The sequence below is a fragment of the Acomys minous genome (genome assembly GCF_964271855.1).
Source record: "Acomys minous genome assembly, chromosome: 11".
Taxonomy (NCBI): Eukaryota; Metazoa; Chordata; class Mammalia; order Rodentia; family Muridae; genus Acomys; species Acomys minous.
In genome coordinates, this window is record NC_140492.1 from 74149640 (window position 1) to 74171656 (window position 22017).

The 22017-nt window shown below is 43.2% G+C and overlaps 1 protein-coding gene across 4 annotated transcripts in view; it reads right to left on the reverse strand.

Annotated features, from left to right (window-relative positions):
* MAPK1 (mitogen-activated protein kinase 1) overlaps positions 1-22017 on the reverse strand; it is a 58755-nt gene that overhangs the window by 2743 nt on the left and 33995 nt on the right. The window contains exons 2-9 of one of the 4 annotated variants that reach the window (XM_084801922.1): positions 18806-18988; positions 16656-16845; positions 14217-14333; positions 10624-10738; positions 10296-10427; positions 5411-5520; positions 5120-5248; positions 2338-2458 (exon numbers count right to left, since the gene is read on the reverse strand). In XM_084801922.1, coding sequence (XP_084658048.1) covers positions 2342-2458; positions 5120-5248; positions 5411-5520; positions 10296-10427; positions 10624-10738; positions 14217-14333; positions 16656-16845; positions 18806-18988 — 1093 coding nt within the window. In that variant the 3' untranslated portion in view covers positions 2338-2341. Of the gene's footprint in view, positions 1-2332; positions 2459-5119; positions 5249-5410; positions 5521-10295; positions 10428-10623; positions 10739-14216; positions 14334-16655; positions 16846-18805; positions 18989-22017 lie in introns of all 4 variants that reach the window. The other 3 variants (XM_084801921.1, XM_084801924.1, XM_084801923.1) reach the window with 3 other exon arrangements.

Sequence of the window (22017 nt, forward strand, 5' to 3'; positions counted from 1 at the left end):
CTAAAATTTATTTATGTGCATTGGTGTTCCGCACTATGTATGTGCAGTGCCCGTGAAGCCTGAAGTGTGTGCGCGCCCCTGGAACTGGGTTACAGGTGGCTATGAGCCACCTCGTAGGTGCTGGGAATCAACAAACTCGGCCCTCTGGAAGGGCAACTAGTGCTGGTCACTACTGAGCCGTCCTTGCAGCCATCCCCTTCACCGTTCCCAAGACAAGGCTTCTCTGTGTAACAGCCCTGGCTCTCTCTCCTGGACTCTCTCTGTAGACCAGGCAAACTCTTAGAGGCCTGCCTGCCTCTGCCTCTTGAGTGCTGGGATCAAAGGCCTAGCTGAAGGGATGGATTGGTAAAAGGAGAAAATGAGTACAGTCAAATATTAATGGCACCTGGTGGTGGGATATGAGTACCTATTTTAATATTCTTTCAATTCTTCAAAAGAGTTGATAATGGTCATTAAAAGAGCACTGGAAAAAATGCTAAGCTTTAAGCATATATGGAATAACTGTGGGCCTCAAGCAATAAACTGCTATAATAAAATTACTGGCTTCCTGTCAATACAACCGTAGTACCACCTTGGCTGTTTGACTGCAGTATCCATGGAAATGACTACTTGCCAAAAGGTATCTGTAGGCCTTTCCATGCTACTTCTGTTAAAAACAAAAAACAAAAAAACCCTTTTCCTTCACAACCACTTCAGCCCTACCCAGAATGCTTTGCCTCACTTCTTATTTACATTCTAACACAAATTCTATTTTCTCTTTTTTTTTTTTTTTACCACATTCTGCCCTAAGTTCTTGTACCCATGTTCATGAAACTTAGCCAGGTACATATACATCCTTCTGAGGGGTCAGTCTAGACACTGTCTCCTCAATAATGCTTCTCTTGGCCTCTGTTGCCCACACTCCAGGTGCTTACCAAGGAACAGTGGCTTCTGATAGGGTGAAATGTGTAGAACAAGCTCAGCCACACCTGTACTACTTTAGCAGAGCTGACACATAGGGAAGCCGCACTACTGCAAATGACTTAATCTGTAGCTGCGCTTTATTCAAGAGGGGGTCAGGTGCTGATGTGTCGTGAATCCAACCAAAAACAGTTGACAACAAATCCCACTCACCGCCCTGAGTACAGACAGGAGGGCTGTGTAAGTCCTAATAAGAGTGGGTACTGTGTTGGTGGTGGAGTGTGTGTGTGTGTGGGGGGGGTGGGGGTGGGGGCGGGAAGAAACATGGCTCCTAAAAAGGCAAGTAAGCTTCCCCATACCACTAATTCTAACTACAGGGTTATGGGAAAGAGTGGACTACCCTGAGTTCCAGGCCGTTAGAGGGTAGAGGGACCGCTGGAGATCACACTGCCTCTGAACCCACAGCTGTGCAACAGGAGGGTCCTTCTCTCCTTTGAAAGCAGCAGATCAGGCCCCGTGCTTCCAGCAAGCAGCAAGAGTAATTATGGACTGCACACCCCTCCCCCACCCCCCAATCACTCAAAAATGAAGCCACACCATGAAAATCCAGTTCCCTTTGGGATTGCTTTGGATTTTTCTCTTTCAGGCTGTGCCTCCTCTCTCCTTCCTTTCCTGGCTGTCTTCTGTACAGTTTCTATGACTTTGCCCTCACTGTCCGAGGCTTAATTCTCCTATCAGGGTTTTGTTCTGAATGGTTTCCACATCTGTTCTTCAGTTACAGTGTTTAGTGAATAACATTCTATCTTTTCAAATCTTTATGTTTAAATGTTTTTATTAGAATATATTAATTATACATAATAATGGATTTCACTGACATTTCCATACATGTATAATGTATTTTGAGCATATTCACTCGTTATCCTCTTCCCTCTCCCATTAATTCCCTCTTCTGAAATCTCAGGAGTGTAGCTCAGTGGTACAGCACTTGCTTAGCATGCAGGAGGTGGGGGATTCAAGCCCACACACCACAACCAACTAACCAACTAACCAACCAACCAACCAACCAACCAACCAGACCCAAGGCCACAAAAGTTACACAATAGAATTTCGGAACATTTAAAATGTCATATGAAGTAAAATAAGGTTTTGGGGAATAAATGCCCTAAAGCTTTCCTTCCCGTGAGTATTTTCTTACATATAGCCCACCCCACAATCACTGTCACAGTGTCTTGGAGCTGCCACTTTGTTTCGTGTCCTCAAAATCTGCGAAAGATGAGTCTAATTTCTTAATTTCACACCATGAAACCATGAGAACGAAAGCTCTATCAACTGAAGGGGGACACACTGAACTCCCTTTTCCTTCTACAGATGTTTTAACTTGTACCATCTCTCCCTTGCTAGGTGTTAGCTGTATAGTTAAAGTTCCAGATACCTGACCAAATTAAGATCTGTATCCTGGCTGGAATCTAGCAGTCTCTTCAAAAATGAGTTCTTTGAGCTTCTCCTTAGGCAAGTCATCCAGCTCCATGTCAAACTTGAATGGCGCTTCAGCAATGGGCTTTAAGACAAACAAACAGAGCATTTACTAGTTACAAGCTGTCACAGTCAAGGCAGTGGTTTATGACTTATAACATGGCCCTGGCCTCTATTCTGAACTTTATACTATAGGACCAACGCCTCATAAAATATGGAAGCCCCTGGCTTGGGATGCAGCTTTGTGGCAGCATGTGTGAGGGAGGCTCTGGGCACAACCACAAGTATAGTACAAAAACAAAAAGAGTGGGCATAATTATTTTGAGTATTCTGCTAAACTTATCAAAAACACCAGAATAATTTTCAAATGTTTTAAGGCACCAAGTATCTCAATAGCAGAAGTAGGGGGTGGTTGTATGTTTATATAATCAAAACATAGAACTAGCCAGGCTTGGTGGCATTTACTTATAATCCCCCACTAATTGTAAAGCTGAGGCCAGAGGGTTGTTAGATGTGAGGTCGCCTGGCTAACTCAGTGAGACCTTCTCTTACAGTAAAAAGGACTTGGGATGTAAGCTCAGTGTAGTGCATTTACTTATTAAATGCTAAGTACCACAAAACAAAAATGGCACACTAAGATAAATACATTTGAATTATATACATTAACAGTATCAGGAAATACCACATTGATCGTGCTATCTGAGAAAACATTATAAAGCTATTAAAAGTGAAGCTACAAGAAATGTTAGTATTGTGGAGAAAAACCCGTGTTTCTATATATAAGTGAGTTCATCCTACTTTACTTAAAAAATAGATACAGAAAAATGTAAAACTGGGACAGAAATATTTTCTTCACCCTAAAGACCTTTGACCTAGTTTTACTTTGTGTAATTCCCACTTTGGTTTTACATTTACATCTCTCCTGCCTCAGCCTCCTGTCACTTTAGTTACTTTGATATCTATCTGTCTGTCTGAGTCATGGTCTCCTGACTCCCACGCTGGCCTCCCATTCTCTACGGAGGCCTGCCTGGCTGCTCTTCACCCCTCAGAGTGGCACACACAGCTATCACCCTGCTTTATGTAACTCTGGGATTGAGAGCACAACTGTGCCCGACAGGCCAGCACAAGACTGAAAGATACCCTAGCTCGGTATTTTGATTTCTTTTCTGTTGTTGTTTAAGACAGGGATTCTCTTTTCCACCACATGGCTCTTAGGAACTGAACAAGCTGTTAGGCTTGGCAAGTTCATTTACCCCCTGAACCATCTTGCCGGCCCCATACTTTGATTTTTTTAAATGCTTACAACTAAAGTGTTAGAGGGCCAAGGTAGACAATGACACCAGCTGTCAATAAGTATATGCCTGGACCTTCAGATCTCATGCAGTACTTAACCTTTAGACATGGACTTGAACACTGCACTATATTTTGGTTATGTGAAAAGAATTCCCATCTACAAGAGATCAACTGTCCTTCAAGGACACTGGATGTACAGGACTACATAAATACCCTATGCATATCGTATACTGCCTCAACTTGCTGAACACTAACACCAGAGCTTTAGGAAATAAATACCCAGTGCAAGGAGAGCCTAAGATGTTTTTGTTTGTTCGTTTTTTTTTTTTGGTTTTTGCGAGACAGGGTTTCTCTGTGTAGCCTTGGCTGTCCTGGACTCTCTTTGTAGACCAGGCTAGCCTCGAACTCACAGCGATCTGCCTCCCAAGTGCTGGGATTAAAGGCGTGCACCAGCACGCCCGGCTGAGCCTAAGATGTTTAATTCCCACTGATTTCCATGTCATCAACTACACTGTAGGTATTTTGTAAGCTCCCTCAAGCGTTGCAAAAACACTTCAACAGCAGCTGGGGAAAAAAAAAAACAACAAAAAACAAAAAACAAAAACCAACAACAACGCAAGCTGACTTCTACAGTCTTTCATTTTAGCAGCTTTAGCTGCAGCATTCTCCCTTTGCATCCTAATTTGGACACACTCTACCTGCTTCTTCCTGCTTTAAGAACAGACTTCGTTTTCTATGCACAGAAGTCCCCAACTAGAGAAACCTAAAACTTTAATTCACTTTGCATTTTTCTTTGTTATCCTTGAGAGAATAAAGATTAAGTGGAGCCTGCAAAGGATCCAGACAAGGCACTGGGCTTACTCTGGAGAAAATATGGTATAAGGTCTTATACGCCTGTCTAAGGAGCCTACACCTCCTCTGGATCTGTCAGCTCTTACTACAAGGCTCTCATGTCCTGTCTCCAGGAAATGGCACACTTGATAAGAGTCATGCAGTCCCAGTGTGAACCACTGGCTGGCTAACCTGCTGCCTACTTCCTCACCCTCACATCCTGAGGACCAGCACATAGTTCACCTATCTCTTTCTTTAACAGACCATTCCAAGTTTGTGGTAGTATAAAAAACAATGCCTACCATAAGCTCATGCTTAATACTTGGTTCCCGGTTGGTGGAACTGCTTGGTAAGGATTGGGAAGATGAGAGAAGGTATGTCACACGAGAGGGCTCGGAGGTTTCAGAAGACCCACGCCATTTGAGTTACCTCCCTCTGCTTTGTAGTAGTGTCTCAACACACGAGCTCTCAGCTACTGCTCCAGAGCCATTCCCCCTCCCGTGAGACCATGGACCCTAACCCTCTGAAACTGTAAGCCGCAAGTTAAACACTTTTGTTTGTAAGGTGTCTTGGTCATAGTGTTTTATCACAGCAATAGAAGAGTAACGTTTAAGACACTAGCCTTGAACCTGCTTCCTCCTCCCTCTTTCCATGCTCCACAGTGGTGCAGCTGTCCTCCTCTGTACATGCACTGCTCTACCACCTGCTGTAGGTGACCTGGAGGAACTCTTCTGAGGCAAACACCAAGGGCCTGTAGGCAGGAGATTCAAGCTGAGTCTACAGTGCTCACCCTCAATTAGAGGAAGTAGGTACGCCACTCTGTTCCTCAGGAAAATCTTGACAAGGACATGGCTAGGGCTTCTGCAGACTACTGACCATGCCTGCTGCAGCAGCCAGCAGCATGGGCTCTTACCTCATCACTTGGGTCATAGTACTGCTCCAGGTATGGATGGGCCAGAGCCTGTTCAACTTCAATCCTCTTGTGAGGGTTAAATGTCAACATTTTATCCAGTAAGTCAAGAGCTACAAAGAGAAAGCATTTTGCAGTGGTGAGAAGCAGGACTCGTTAGCAGATGCTTTCCATCTCCTCTTAAGCTGACCTCCAGACAGCAGGGCAGCTCTGTAAGTCTCTCTTTATAAACTATACGTGTGTGGGCTGGAGAGAGAGAGTTCAGTGGTAAAGAGCACTGGCTGCTCTTCTAGAGGACTCGACTTCAATATCCAGAACCCACATGGCAGCTCTCAACTGTCTAACTCCAGTTCCAGAGAATTTGGCACTCTTGCACAGACACAAAAGCCGAACACCCATAAAAACAACCCAAATAAACAAAACCCCAAACTGTATGGTAGCTGGGCATAGTGGCTCACACCTTTAATCCCAGCACTTGGGAGACAGATACAGGAGGATCTCTGTGAGTTCAAAGGCAGCCAGCCTGGTCTACAGATTGAGTCCAGGACAGCCAGGGCTGTTACATGGAGACATCCTGTCTTGACAAACCAAAATGTGTGTGAGTGCTTGGCCTGCTGCATGCTGTGATGTGAGTAGTGTCCACAGAAGCCAGAAGAGGGTGTCGGGTGCCCTGGAGTTAAAGACGGTGTGTCCACGTGGATGCAGGAGGTTGAACTTGGGTCTGGGTCCTTTGGAAGAGCAGTCAGTATTCTTCACTACTTAGGCACCTCTCCAACCTTACTTGTAAATCCTTTGAAACTGTGAACACAAGTGCTGACAACGGCATGGCACTGGTAGATGCCAATATTCAGAAAAGGTGCATAGACAACCAAGCGAAAAAAGCTTCAAACTCAGGTGTGCCTACCACATTTTGACATTTCCTACATCACTCAGCTTTGTAGGTATCAAAAGCATAGAGGCGAGGCTGTGGCTCAGTTAGTAAAGTGCCCGCTGTACTACCAGAGAGCCTGAGTTTGGATCTCCATCACCCACATAAAAAGCCAGGGTCAATGCAGAGGTACAGACAAACAAACAAACAAACAAAAAACCCCGCAGAGGTCTGCTACTCAGTCACACCGGCTGAACTGGGGAGCTGCAGGCCCAATGAGGCAGAAAGGGGTTCAGGAAGATAAGAAGCACACAACTGAGGACACCCACACAGCCATTGTGTACACACATCCATGCCCACATACCTAAAGAAGGTAAAAAGCAACTGAAGACACACATATGCATACATGTGTACACATACAAACACCCCCCCCAAACAAGAGTGTTAGAACAGTGTGTTTCTCTTAGATTCACTCCAAAGTCACTTTTTTTCACCCAAAATTCCTTTTTTCTTCTCCTAAAAAACAACACCTCCTAAACCCAATGTTACCAGCATATGTGAGTGTGGGGTTATCCACTGTAGCATGACCAATTTATCAGGGGCTGCACCCTGAAAAAAGCTGGCCCTCCTTTGACAGCTGTCAACTGTCCTGAACTCTAAGATACTGACTAGACTGGTTTTGTAGCACTTCCCGAGGCCTGGAGCTTTCATTCCCCTCTAACCCACCCAGACTTTCACGACTTTCCCTGAGCGCTGGGGGATGTTTCATTTAGGGACGAGCACTCCAGTCACTTATTCTTTGCACTCTCTTTTCAGTTCTTGGTGGTAACCTCCACACACTAAAGAAGTGTCTCTGATGAGGGTTTAGCGGGATTAACCTATGGATGTAAGTGTTTAGAAGGCAGTTAGCCCACCAATTGAACAAAATGACAGCAGTGCCTCAGTACTACAAAACCAGATGGTGATGCAAATGATAGTGTAATAAAGCTCTGCGTGTGCAAACACAGTTCTAACCTCATGGATACTATCCTGGGATGAGGGGCTCTGGCGTCCAAACCACACTGTTCAGAATAGTTGTACTACAAACTGCACACTGTCCACCTCATCAGCCCCTTCAAATGCCTCCTCCTGGGCTGAGATGAGCTCATCTGTTAGACTGAACTGTAGAGACCTTCCTGCCAACTGTCCCCAGAGTGACAGCCCTTGACGTCTCTGTCCTCAGCCAGCCTTTCCCACAGAGCGTGTGTCCCGAGGCACGACTCTCTGTGCTTCAGTGATGTCTGCTTCCACTTTCCATTTTCAACTTTCATCTTTTTCAGTCATGCTCTCCTAGTCCTGGTGTGAGTGCAGTATACGCACTACCATGACTGCCTCTACTGGTATACAACCTCGGGTGTCAGCCCTCCTCTTCTTGGGGGCTGGAGAGATGGCTCAGAGGTTAAGGGTACTGACTGCTCCTCCAGAGGTGCTGAGTTCAATTCCCGGCAACCACATGGTGGCTCATAACCATCTATAAGTGGTCTGATGCCCTCTTCTGGCCTGCAGGTGTACATGCAGACAGAGCACTGTATATGAAATAAGTAAGTAAATCTTAAAAAGCCAGGGTCTTCTGTTCATCTCTGTATATACCAGGCTAGCTGAACAACCAGTTTCTGGGGATTCTCCTGTCTCCACCTTCTAAATTCATCCTAGGAAAGCAGGGATTGTGTGTGTGTTTGTCTGCATACTGTTTGGGTATCAAGGGTGGGCTTGGTGCCTGATGAGGTCAAAAGAGGGTGTAAACCACCCAGGAATACTGGGAACTAAACCAAGGTTCTCAGCAAGAGCAGGAAGTGTCCTTATTTGCTGAGCCATCTCTCCAACCCCTTAATTAATTCCCCCCCACCCCCAGGGCAGGGTTTCTCTGTGTAGCTTTGGCTGTCCTGGACGTGCTTTGTAGACCAGGCTGGCCTGGAACTCTCAGCCATTCACCTGCCTCCGCCTCCCTAGTGCTGGGATTAAAGGTGTGCGATAGCATGCCTGACTCAAACACTCCCCAACCCCTCAAAAACAGGGTCTCTCTGTGTAGCCTTGACTGTCCTGGACTTGCTTTGTAGACCAGGCTGGCCTCGAACTCACAGTGATCTACCTGCCTCTGCCTCCCCAGTGCTGGGATTAAAGGTGTGCACCACCACGCCCCGCTCAATTATTCTTATATAGCTTTTAACACTCTCCTAACTGGAAAATCAACCATGTTTTTCAGTCTATATCTTGCTAGGGACTTTCCTTTTGCACATATGGACCATTCTCCGTATGTTTTTCTTTTTCTTTTTAAAAAATATTTCTTTATTATTATGTATTCAGTGCTCTATCATGTACACCTGCAGGCCAGAAGAGGGCATCAGATCACATTATAGATGGTTGTGAGCCACCATGTGGTTGCTGAGAATTGAACTTAGGACCTCTGGAAGAGCAGGCGGCACACTTAACTGCTGAACCATCTCTCCAGCCCCCTTTATGCTTTTCAAAAGTCCTGGGTTAAGCAATATTCAAAGCAGGCAGCCAAGTTCTAGAATATACACACCTCTGTGGAGCCAATAACATGTTAATTCTGAGATTAAAAAGAGTTTTTGACCCTTACCTCAGTCAGGTCCATACATTAAATTAGACATCTAAGTTGAATGTTGCTGGGCTGGGAAGACAGTACAGCAAGTAGAGTGTCTGCCTGGAAATGTTAAGGCAGGAGGCTGAGCAGACCTCAGGGGCTGGCCAGCCAGAGACACTGTCAGGAAGAGTGGACGGTGGCTCACAAATAACACCTGAGGTTGTTCGTTTGTCTTATAAGATTAGCAAACACACACTCTCCCCGCCCCTCAACTGGCTATTAATGTTTGAAATACACAATGGAGAGGGAGAGAATGAAAACAACACAATTTAGAAAATGCCAAACTCCCAGCAGAGGGCTACTATAAAATCATTAAAGGCAAGTCAGATCTAAGCACCAACATGAGAAGAAGATACAATTCTATTAACAATGACATTTAAGAAAACAACGTTAGGCTGGGCGTGGTGGTGCATGCCTGTAATACCAGTACATGGGTGACAGAGGCAGGAGGATCTCTGAGTTCCAGGCTAGCCTGGTCTACAAAGCTAGTTCAGGATAGCCAAGACTACACAAAGAAACCCTGTCTCAACACATCCCTGCCCCCTAAAAAGAAACCATCAGGAAACAAATTCATCTTTTAAAAATACCTCTGCAATTTAAAAACTGTTACAAGAGTTTATAAACTTACAAGTTTTTAAAGGTATAGGTCTTAGGTAAAAATGTGTATGTACATTTTTATCCATAAAGACACAAAGATGAGCAGTATTGTGCCAATCTCTCCTTCGGGAGGGGGAGAGGGGGAGAGAGGGAGAGGGAGGGAGAGGGAGGGAGAGAGAGAGAAAGAGACAGAGAGAGAGAGAGACAGAGAGAGAGAGAGAGAGAGAGAGAGAGAGAGAGAGAGAGAGAGACAGAGAGAGACAGAGAGAGAGACAGAGAGAGAAAGAGAGACACAGAGAGAGAAACACAAGAGCGCGCATGAGAGCATTCTCCAGAAGTTAGTTCTAACAATGACAACACTGGTTGGTGAAGGGACTCATCCCGGTAGCCTGCTTATCCTTTCTCTGAGTGCCACCAGGCCTCCCCACCAAAGGGAAGTGGTCAAATATGGGAGCACCAGAGTTCATGTCAGAGACAGTCCATGCTCTCCACACAACTGTGGAGAATGTGCTGTCCATTGGCTAGATCTGAATAGGGGACCTAGCACATTTTAAGCAAAGCATTACTCAATACTTATCCAAGCTAATTTGCTCAGTTTTCAGGTTGGACCCTAATACTTTAGTCAATACAATAAGCAGTACTAAAGCCAAGCTTAAGAAAAACATCATCAGCCTGGTCAACAGAGTGAGTCCAGGACAGTCAAGACTACACAGAGAAACCCTGTGGTGGTGGTGGGCGGGGGGCAGGAGCGGGGCAAAATCAATGAAGCAAAGACTTACCTTTGGAGTCAGCATTTGGGAACAGCCTGTTCCACGGCACCTTGTTTTTGTGCGGGAGAGAAAGCAAGTAGTTTCTAGCTTTTAAATTTATTATACAATTCAGATCTTCCTGTGATGGAGATCCAAGAATACCTATCAGACAAAATATTAGCTGTTAAATGTCAAGGACAAATTACGGCACACATCAGCTATGGGACAGAAGGGATTCTGTACTTCATGTATTTATCTTGCACTACAATTTTTTTTTACAAAAAAGTCTTTAATATTTTTATATTAGAGAAGATAAAACAAAACAAATAAGCCATGTCCACAGTGCTTAAGAGCTTACCCAGGATGTGATTCAGCTGGTCAAGGTAATGCTTTCCTGGGAAGATAGGCCTGTTTGATAGCATCTCTGCCAGGATGCAGCCCACAGACCAAATATCAATGGACTTGGTATAACCCTGCAACCGAAAGGGAGAAAAAGACAGAATAATAGAATGTGGTGTCCATGACAACATGAGATCTTTTATATGACAGCCACATGGCAAAGTTTAAGCATCTTCTTTGAGACTACAATTTGGAAACACAGGGACACAGAATGAAAAACAGTAATTTGGCTTAAAAAAAAAAGATTTATTTTGGATACAGTGCTCTGCCTGCATATACACATACACACTAGAAGAGGGCACTAGGTCTCAGTATAGATGGTTCTGAGCCACCACATGGTTGCTGAGAACCAAACTCAGGATCTTTGGAAAAGCCAGTCAGTGCTCTTAACCTCTGAGCCATCTCTCCAGCTTAAGAGATGTCACCAGAGGTGGGCGTGCACACCTTTAATGCCAGCACTCAGGAGGCAGAGGCTGGAGAAGCCGTTTCTGGCTTGATGATGGACTGTGACGTGGAACTGTAGGCTGAAATGTTCTGCTCCTCAAGTTGCTTTTGGTCATGACATGTTATCATAGTAATAGAAATCCAAACTAAGAAGATGCTGAATCACTATAATCACTTTCATGTTTATCTGTTGAAGTTATTACTTAGAATTTCTTAAGTATGCCATACCCCAGTCCATTTTCTAATTTTAGAAACTTAGAATTATCACAAATTAGAGCAAGAAAAAGTAGCAACTCATTACCTAGCTAATTTTTATAAACTTGGAAATCAACTCACATGGACAATTTTACACCTCTGGAATAACTTTATTCAGTTTGTTAAAAACAAAACAAAAAAACAGGCTGAAAAAACCCCACCTTTGGTGGTGGTGCAAGCTCCAACATTCTCATCTTTCTATTTATTTCTTAGGTATAAAATTTCTCTTAAAGGAAGTCTGTTAGAAGTCATGTAATTAGCAGGGTGTGGTAGCACATGCCTTTAATCGGAAGGCAGAGGCAGTGGATCTCTGTGAGTTCGAGGCCAGCCTAGTCTACAAAGCAAGCCCAGGACAGCTAGGACTACAAGAGAAACCCTGTCTCGAAAAACCAAAAACCAAGGGGGTGGGGGGATGGGGGGGAAGTCATGTAATTATTCATTGTAGTAATAAAAAAAAATGCCTCAATAAGGAACGTGAGCTGGAATTTGTGGAAAATGGTAGATTAATGATAAAATAGTCAGAATTTTAAGTAATTATTTCTAAAACTCTTGTAATCTAAAATACCCATTGCTTTCAGCCAAAGCTAAATAAAGGAATCAATGAAACCCCAACACACACACACAAATAGATAAGTAGAATCCCCAGGCTTCTTGGGTCTGGGAAAGGGACAGCAAAGGACAGGTGGAGCAGCAGGCACTGTCTAAGGGAAGGGAGAGGTCCAAACTCCAGACAAGAGTTTATATATATATATAACCCAGGAGAATAAATAATAGAGAAAGTTAAGACAAAAAAGGCGGTAGATTTTTGGGTTTTGTTGTTAATTTTGTGTCTATATGGGTTGTGCACAGGTGATGCCCAAAGACTTCGGATGAAAGCACGGACTCCCCTGGGGCTAGAACTATAGGCAAAATCAAACCAAACCAAACCAGTTATGTTTCCACCAATGGAGAGTAAGAACTTGAGAGTTCGATGAAAAGAAAATCTCACGAAGTATTTCCTCTCAAACCCACATCACCCACGACAGCACATATAGCCTTGCCTAAGATATGCTGAAGGTACCGTCATCTCTGTGCATCCACATTAAAGGCATGACACAACAGTGAAGCCCGAGACAGTGCATGGATTGGAGTGGGTCGTATGCTGTGTGCTAACACAGTATGGAGAGGCAGCAGCTCAGCAGAGGGCTCTTGCAGAGGGCACAGTGGTTTGTTTTTAGCCACACTGAGCAGCTCACACCACTGCTCTAGCTCTAGGGTATACATCAGCTAATTTTGTTGTCTTTGAGCATCATACATGTGCACAAATTCATATAGACACACAGTTAACAACAAAACCAGACACCTACCAGGAGGGGAAAAAAAAAAAAAAAAAAGAAAAGCCAGGTTTGTGGCGGGCTGGAGAGATGGCTCAGTGGTTAAGAGGATACAATTCCTAGCAACCACATGATGACTCACAACCATCTATAACGTGATCTGATGCTTCTGGCCTGCAGGGGCACATGCAGACAGCACTGTATGCATAGTAATAAAGAAATAAATTTTAAAAGAAGAAGAAGAAGAAGAAGAAGAAGAAGAAGAAGAAGAAGAAGAAGAAGAAGAAGAAGAAGAAGAAGAACGAAAGAAAGAAAGAAAGAAAGAAAGAAAGAAAGAAAGAAAGAAAGAAAAGCCAGGTTTGTTAGTGCACACCAGTAATCCCCATACTCTGGGAAGCAGAGTTCGAGGCCACCTGGTCTACAAAGTGAGTCCAGGACAGCCAAGGCTACCCAGAAAAACCCTGAATCAACAAAACAAAATAAAATAAAAAAACCAAACCAAATAAAACAACCCAAACTGAACCTCAATTTTCTTAGCAGTGCTCAATTTTGCCTACCAGCTCATAATTCTAACAAAGAGCACATACTTTATTTTTTCCTGGCATTTGTAAATCCATTCAATCACATCATGCATTTATTTTATTATCATCATCATCTATTTATTGTGACACGGTATTAATAGCCCAGGTTGGCCTTAAACTTGTAGCAATTTGGGGGTTGGAGAGATGGCTCAGTGGTTAAGAGCACTGACTGCTCTTCCAGAGGACCCAGGTTCAATTTCCAGTACCCACTTGGCAGCTCACAACTGTCTGTAACTCCAAGATCAGACACCCGCACACAGACATAAACATATAGGCAAAAACACTAATGCATGTAAAATGAGGAAAATAAAATATTTTTAGAAAAGAAAAAACCTTGTAGCAGTTCTTCCACCTTTGCCTCCTGAGTGCTGAGATCATGCCTGCTTGCCTCTCTGCTCCCCAGTCCCCTCCCTTTTCTGTTTTTTGTTTGTTTTTGAGAGAAGGTTTCTCTACGTAGCCTGGGCTGTCCTAGAATCAGAGACCTGCCTGCCCCTCCAGGAACACAAGGACCAAGGGTATGCACCCCCACATATCACCCAAGACACAGGTTTGTTAGTAGAGTCTGGGTGACCTGGATCTACCCTTCATAGCAACTCAGGTAAGAGGAGTGAGGACTTCATTATGAAAAATAACAGCTGTGCTTTTAAGAGGCCAGAGGTTCCTTTCTTTCCATGCCAGCAATTTTTTGAAGAGACAGTCTTCATTATCAGGCAACCTGAGCTTTGTGAACAGTCCTGGAACATTTGCACAGAAACACACATTACTAGAAATTCTAACGGCATAAACAATAGGAATGGAAGCTGCCATAGTGACTTTACAGTCACTGGGACAGAAGATGGTGAACCCTAAAGGCCCAAAGTTCAGTTTTCAGATAGATTAAGACAGCACTCTGGCTCTGGCCAGATAATCTAGACTGAAAGCTGGAGAGGCAAGTTTACAGCTGTTGTTTCTTTTCTTACCTTGGAATTCAACATAATTTCTGGAGCTCTGTACCAACGTGTGGCTACGTACTCTGTCAAGAACCCTGTGTGATCATGATCTGGATCTGCAACGCGGGCAAGGCCAAAGTCACAAATCTAAGGGGAAGAAAGTGGGATACCTTTTTAGTCTAATGAGCTAATATCAAGAAGAAGAAGGAGGGGGGAAGGGGGAGGAGGAGGAGGAGGAAGAAGAGGAGGAGGAGGAGGAGGAGGAAAAAAGGCAGTATCAATAGTAAGGACAACAAGTGTATGTTACCAATATTATGTCAGATGCTTTTCTGGAAACTACAAATTCATTCATTCTTCCTTTCTTTTTATAATTAAGAAAAAAAAAAGAATTATTTATTATTATGTATACAATGTTCTGTCTGCATGTACACCACAGGCCAGAAGAGGGCATCAGATTACATTATAGATGGTTGTGAGCCACCACGTGGTTGCTGGGAATTGAACTCAGGACCTTTGGAAGAGCAGACAGTGCTCTTAACCACTGAGCCATCTCTCCAACCCAAATTCATTATTTCTTAATCCTCAACAACCTGAACGGAAGTGACGACAGTCTACATGCTGTAGAGTCATATGTCAGGGTATGTATGACCTGACAACCATCCTTAGGTCTCATCACCATCACTACTGTGAGTGCATAGCACTTTCGCTTAGGTGCCTTGAACAAAACCATCTAGGGGCCTGGGGAGATGGCTCTCCCAGACGACCTGAGTGGTGACCAATGCCCACATTGAGTGATTCACAATTGCCTATAAATTCTAAGGTCACCCGAAGCTTTCTTCTGGTCTCCACGGGCACCTGCATACTACATACAAACTACAGAAAATTAAGTCTCAAAAACAAAACAAGTAAAATCACCAAACCCATCCAGAGCCCTTTTCCTCTCCAAGCTAGCTGTTGAAACTCACAGAATCACCGACAATTTGATCCTTAATTTGCCCTGTTTTATTTCCTCAGACTTCATTTCTGACTTATTTTCCACTTAGTCTAAAAGTTTTTTAATTTCTAAAGTCTTACTTCCCTACTTTTCACATAGCCAATCCTGACAGTTTTAAAGCTTTTAGTACTGAAGATAAACCATTTTTATGTTCATTTAGTTATTGTACGTGTGCATTACACGTGTGTATGTGATTATGTGTGTGCATGAAGAGCAAGACACATGTGATAGCCAGAGGACAACTTTCAGAAAGAAGCTGAATTTTTCCTATCATGTGGGTCCCAGATATTAAACTCAGGTCGTTTGGCTTGGAAGCAAACACTTTTATCACTGAGCCACTCTGTCATTGCCACTGTCCCTCAGAGACCAATCCAAGAAAGAGACAGGTTAACAAAGACAGGGCACTGTATAATAGAAGGCCACCTGGAAGACAGACCAATGTGGAGGCCTGCCTGTATTAAGTCAGCTAAAAACAAGGAGTGGCACTTAAGTTTAAAGTAAAACCTCCAGAAGAAAAGGCAAATGTTTTGGGGATCATTTTTTGTGTGTGGCTGAGTTAATAGTTTTTACAATCAGTTCTTTTGCTTGGTTTTGGTTTTTGGAAACAGGGTTTCTCTGTGTAACAGAGCCCTTGCTTTCCTGGACTGGCTTTGCAGACGAGGTTGTCCTTGAACTCACTGAGATCCGCCTGGCTCTGGAATGAAAGGCTTGTGCCACCACACCCAGCTTTAAAATTAGTACTTTTTAATGGCAACAATTTGACCAAAAATCTGTCACAGAATTCAGAGATTGCCCCCCAAAAACAAGTTTAATGAGAGAAAAAACAAAAAACCAAGGCCTGAACCTTGGTCATGAAAGATTTGCTTGCCCCTGCCTCCCAGTATCAGGATTTAAGGCACGCACCATCACACCTGACAAAATCTACCACTAGTTATAGCCACTCCAGTGAGAAGCTGTGTATCACTGTGAGCCTTGTTTTGTTCTCTTGATACAGAGGACTAAGAAACAAAAATAATATACGTGAAGCTGTACACATAAAATATGTAAGTATACACACACACACAAGAACTATGAATTTGCTACTGAAAGGAAGAATGGATTAAAGAAGAAATGAGACTCATACTATACTTGTATTTTAATTTAAAATATTTATCCTGGCTGTTTTGGGGAGGCAGAGGTAAGTAGATCTCTGAGAGTTTGAGGCCAGTCTGGTCTATAACGTGAGTCCAGGACAGTCAGGGATACATAAAGAAACCCTGACTTGAAGAACAAAAACAAAAAGTTTGTCTATCTGATAGTTTTGACTATAAATAACACTTCAAACCCAAGTTGTTTTAAAAGGTACATATCCAGCTCTTGGGAAGCAGAGGCCAGCCTGGCCTAGAGTGAGTTCTAGGACTGCCAAGGCAACACAGAGAAACGCTGTCTCAACCAAGAAAGTGCATAGCATCCTGAGCGTGAATGGCTTGGCTGACCTTGAGATCACAAGTGGTGTTCAGCAGGAGGTTGGAAGGCTTGAGGTCACGATGCAGAACATTAGCTGAATGGATATATTTTAATCCTCTCAGGATCTGATAAAGAAAATAGCAGATATGGTCATTGCTGAGGTGCTGTGTCTTCAAGAGCTTGTACAGGTCTGTCTCCATGAGGTCCTGCACTATGTATCTGGACGGCAGGTTAAGGTAGAACACATTTAGCATAGCACCGTGACAGATTCAACCCCCTTGATCCTCTTCCCACACAGGTTCTAACACAGAGAGGCCCTCACAGGACAAAGAGACTCAGGACAACACGGTGTCTCTCACTGCAGAGAACATGCATAGGCTCTGCCTATGCGACTTCTTGTGGGCCTAGACTGAGACTTGAAACACATTATTTGGCCAATCCTGGAATCTCAACTTGCCTGTTCTCCAAATTGTCCATGATGAACCAATTTCCACCAAAGCTTAAGGGACACAATGGCCAACAAACATCAAGATCCTTCTCTTTGGCCCAGAAGCAATGTGTAATGCCACCATTCTTTTTCTTTGCTTCTTGCCACCAACATCCTTACAAACCAACCTAGAGGTACATACAGGCCTAGAAATAACACTGCCACTGAGTCCAGTCTCTGCCTTACTCTTTGACCACTCTTAAATTCTATACGCATAGAAGACGACCAGGGGGCGTCGGGGTGGGGTGGGGTGGGGCCGCTGGAGAGATGGCTCAGTGGTTAAGAGCACTGACTGCTCTTCTAAAGGACCAGGGTTCAATTCCCAGCAGCCACATGGATGCTCACAACTGTCTGTAACTCACACAGACAGACATGCAGGCAAAACATCAATGGACATAAAATGAAAATAAATAAATTATTTAAAAAAAAAAAAAAAAGAAGAAGAAGACCAGGGGAAGTAGTGTGAAGATGGGGTTTATGAGCCAGGTGCAGTTGCAAATGCCTTTAACCCCAGCACTCGGGAGGCAGAGGCAGGTGGATAGCTGTGAGTTCGAGGTCAGCCTGGTCTACAAAGTGAGTTCCAGGATAGCCAGGGATACACCGAGAGACCCTGTCTTGGAAATCCACAAAGGAAAGGGTTGGTGACGAGCCCTGCTGTCCTTCCTTCCTGCACTGCCACCCACTATTTAAGCGCCATTTCAGTGAGGTCATGTTACTTCTTATGAAAGCTAAAACTGTATAAACTCTTTGCTTTTAACATCACCATAATAATGTTTTATTAGGACAATTTTTGCATTTCTTTTATTTTTGTGCATAAACACTAGTCTGTTCCCTACAGATTCAGGCTAGATGAGACTAGGCATGGGACTTGAAGGACTAAGACTTGTTGTCTACAACAGACAGTCTTTTATGACAATAGGTAGAACAAGAATAACAGGTGGGAGCAGCAGGAGGTATTTCACTTAGAATGACATACCACTTACTAAGATGTTTTAAAATGGAAAGTCTGCCTAGAGACATGGAGCTGCCACTCCCTAGAGATGCAGACTGTGAGGCGGGATTTTCTAGATCAGATCAGCTCTGATATCTAATGCTGGCTACAATAATGTGATCTAGTCTTAAAGATTTTAAGCCCAGTTTGTTCGTTCGTTCATTCATTCATTCATTCATTCATTCATTCGTTTACTTGGTTTTGTTTTTGAGACAGGGTTCTCTATGTAGTCCTGGTTGTCCTAGACTCGCTTTTTAGACCCAACTGGTCTCAAACTTAAGAGATCTACCTGCTTTGCCTTCGTCTACTTAAAGGTGTGTGCCACTGTGCCCGATAAGGAAGTTGGGGCTCAAAGAGGAGCAGATTCAGGCAGGTGCACATCTAGGGGGCACCCACTTCATCATGGGGCTGAAAATGACAGTATCCAACTTTTCTAAGCTAAGATTCAAGAAAACCATTATAGAAAACAACAGAGAAAACATACTAAAATTAGCCAAAACATGGTAAAGATAGAGGGGGAAAATGCTTTAAACATTAGAGTAAGTACAAACAGATTACAATTGCTTCTTAGCATCCCTTAATGTGTATGGGAGGAGTGATTTTAAAATATGCTTTGTGTGCTTCTCCTTGATTTCAAGTTATTTACTCCACAAAGTGACCAAGCAGCAGGGGTGGCAGCAACTGATGTTAGAAAAGGATACACATCTTTCATTTGCTCAATGGTTGGTGCACGGATGATGTCATTGATGCCGATGATGTTCTCATGTCTGAAGCGCAGTAAGATTTTTATCTCTCTTAGAGTTCTCTGGCAGTAGGTCTGGTGCTCAAAAGGACTGATTTTCTTGATAGCAACTCGAACTTTGTTGATATTATCATAAGCAGAGCTTTAAAGAAAAAAGGAAAAAAAAATCAAAGGTATGTTATGAAAAAGTATTAAAACAGCTCATGGAATTATATGGCAGAAAGAATACAAACTTGTAAAGTATTAAAGTTTTAACATCTCTGCCTATGGAAGCAGCATACCACAAGAGGCTTTTTTGTGCTTTGGGGGGGGGGGGGGAGGAAAGCATGTCAAGCCAGGGGAGAAAGAAGACGAAGCAGGGCAGCAGGTGCTGAACTGACATTTCAGAGCTGCATGGCCTTGCTCAGAAGAGGAGTGCTCATTTATAATCCTACACAGGCTCACAGGAAACAAACAAACCCACACCTAAATGAACTAAACCACCACAACATTTTCCCACTGTCATAAATAGCAGATATACTTTGGTAAGAATATAGTTTCTGCCTCCAAAACAACTATAGTTGTATTGAATTCCCTGACTTAGCAGAACCACTAGATACCATCAGATACATCCTTATCCTTAAACAAGCAAACGATTCTGGAAAGCTTAAGTATCCCTTTATCAATTTGTTTTTATTTTATGTATATGAATATTTTTTTCTGTGTATGTCTGTGTACCACCTGTATACAGCTCTCTTGGAGGGCATCAGATCCGTATGAACTGGACTTACAGGCAATTGTGAGCTACCATGTGGGTGCTGGGAATAGAACCTGGGTCCTCTGCAAGAGGAGCAACTACTCTTAACACCGAGTGATCTCTTCAGCCCAATTTTCAACTCTCTCACATACTCTTTCCCTCTTAGACAAGGTTTCTCTGCATGGCCTTGGCTGTCCTGAACTCGGGAGATCTGTGCCTGCCTCTGCCTCCCCGAGTGCTGGGATTACAGTCATAACCTGGTTCCAATTATCAGCTTTCTTACGTGAAAAATACAGGACTGGTTTTTTGTTTGTTTGTTTTTGGTTTTCTTTGGGGGAGGGTTACTGAATTAATCTGGTAACAAAATCTTCTAAAAAACATTTTCGCAGCCATGATATGACTCCAGTGCTTTCCAAGCTATCTTTAAGACCCAACTATATAATTCTGTCTAGATGCAATAAAAATCCTACTTTTGGGGGCCGGGTGTGGTGGCGCACGCCTTTAATCCCAGCACTCGGGAGGCAGAGGCAGGCGGATTGCTGTGAGTTTGAGGCCAGCCTGGTCTACAAAGTGAGTCCAGGACAGTCAAGGCTAAACAGAGAAACCCTGTCTAAAAAACAAAAACCAAAAAAATCCTACTTTTAATTTTACAATGGCTTGGAATTTTTAATATTACCACTATCTATGGGGGGCAACAGTACCTAATTATTTTCTACAAAAGCATTTTATATTAATAAATGTCAACATCTGGCGACTGACTGGAACAATGAAAATATTGGCAGGCAGTAAAATATTTTGTTTCCTAAGTGCTAGACACACAAAACAGCTTCTAAAATGGTTATCTATCCACTGTAGTGATGCCTCTGAGTCTCTCTGAAGACTCTGCTCTATGAGTGACCTTCTCAGTGGCTGCCATCATCTTATGATGCCACTCACATGCTGCACTGTCCCCAAACACTTTGAAACAATATAAGGTTGTTAAACAGAATGATTATTTAAATGTTATTTTTACTTGGTTTGGTACACTAGAGTCCAAAGCAATTGTTTTCAGGGAGACAAGCAAAAAAGGTGTATAGTTTAGGCAAGTGTATTCAGTATTCAATACTGGGATCTACTTTTAGAAATAAAGTCTCTCTTTGATAATCATAACAAGAAAGTAAACAAATTGCCCAGGTTTGGGATTGTTGGCTTAGTGCTAGAGAGCTGCCCGGTAGCATCAAAAAGCTCCAGAATTTGATCTTTCAGCATGGTAAAATTTAAAGTAAGTAAAAATAAACTTGTAAAATACTGATCAGAAACCCATCATGATAAATTCTTACTTTTCATATAGTCAAATATAGTTTGCTTTATAGAAGGAAGCTAACAAGACTGGTTTAGTTAGTTTGTTTTTAAGGCAGCAGGGTCTTTCTAGCCCTAGCTGATCTAGAACACAGATCCACTTGCCTCTGCTTGGAGTCCTAGGATTAAGGGTATGGTCACCACAATGGGTTTGTCTAATAGTGCTGTTAGAAGGAACCAAGCATCAGTGTGGCCCGCTACTGTATCACCTGACTTGGTGGTGAAATAACCAGACCGACTTTTTTTCCTTTTTTTTTTTTTTTTAAAGACAGGGTCTCTCTGTGTAGCCTTGACTGTCCTGGACTCACTTTGTAGACCAGGCTGTCCTCAAACTCACAGTGATCTGCCTGCCTCTGCCTCTCAGTGCTGGGATTAAAAGTGTGCGCTACCATACCCGGCTCAAACCAACTTCTTTATCTGAAGGTGTTGACCCCATCCTCCTCTTCCACATTTCACTTGAAAGGAAGCTATGACCCTGCTCATAGTGTGACACAATATTCTTGGCTCAGATGGACATGCAGGAAAACACACGTATGCATATAAATAAATAAAAATTTTAAAAAGAAAGGGAAGGGGAGCTACAGTGTCTGTCCTGATTACATACATGTATCATCCCACCACTAAGGAGGGAGAGGTAGGAGCATCTCTTAGTTCAAGGCAGCCCAGTCTATATATAGCAAGTCCCAGGGCAGTCAGTAAGAGATCCTGTCTCAAAATGGGGTAGGCACCACTCCTGGATTGGGTTTGAGGCCTGCTCTACAGGAGAGCTGTGTCTGGTAATATACGTCTAGTCAAAAGTCCACAGATAGAGAATTCATCCAAACGACTAGTGTTGTTTTGCTAAATGGACATCTTGCCAAATTTGCCTTCTAAATATATTTATACCCATAAGTTTCCATGCTTCTGTCAAGCTTGGTCAAAGAAGTTTCTTTTCGCAGTGGGTAGCAGTCAACGACTTAAGTGGTCAAAGAATAAGTGACTGTTGGGTGCTCAGCCCTAAAAACTGGGCATCTGTCTCATGCCCCGAAAGGCTCAGGAAATATGCAAGATGGCGGAAAGAATGTCAGAGCTGTAGGATGGAGAGGAGTGTTGTGAAA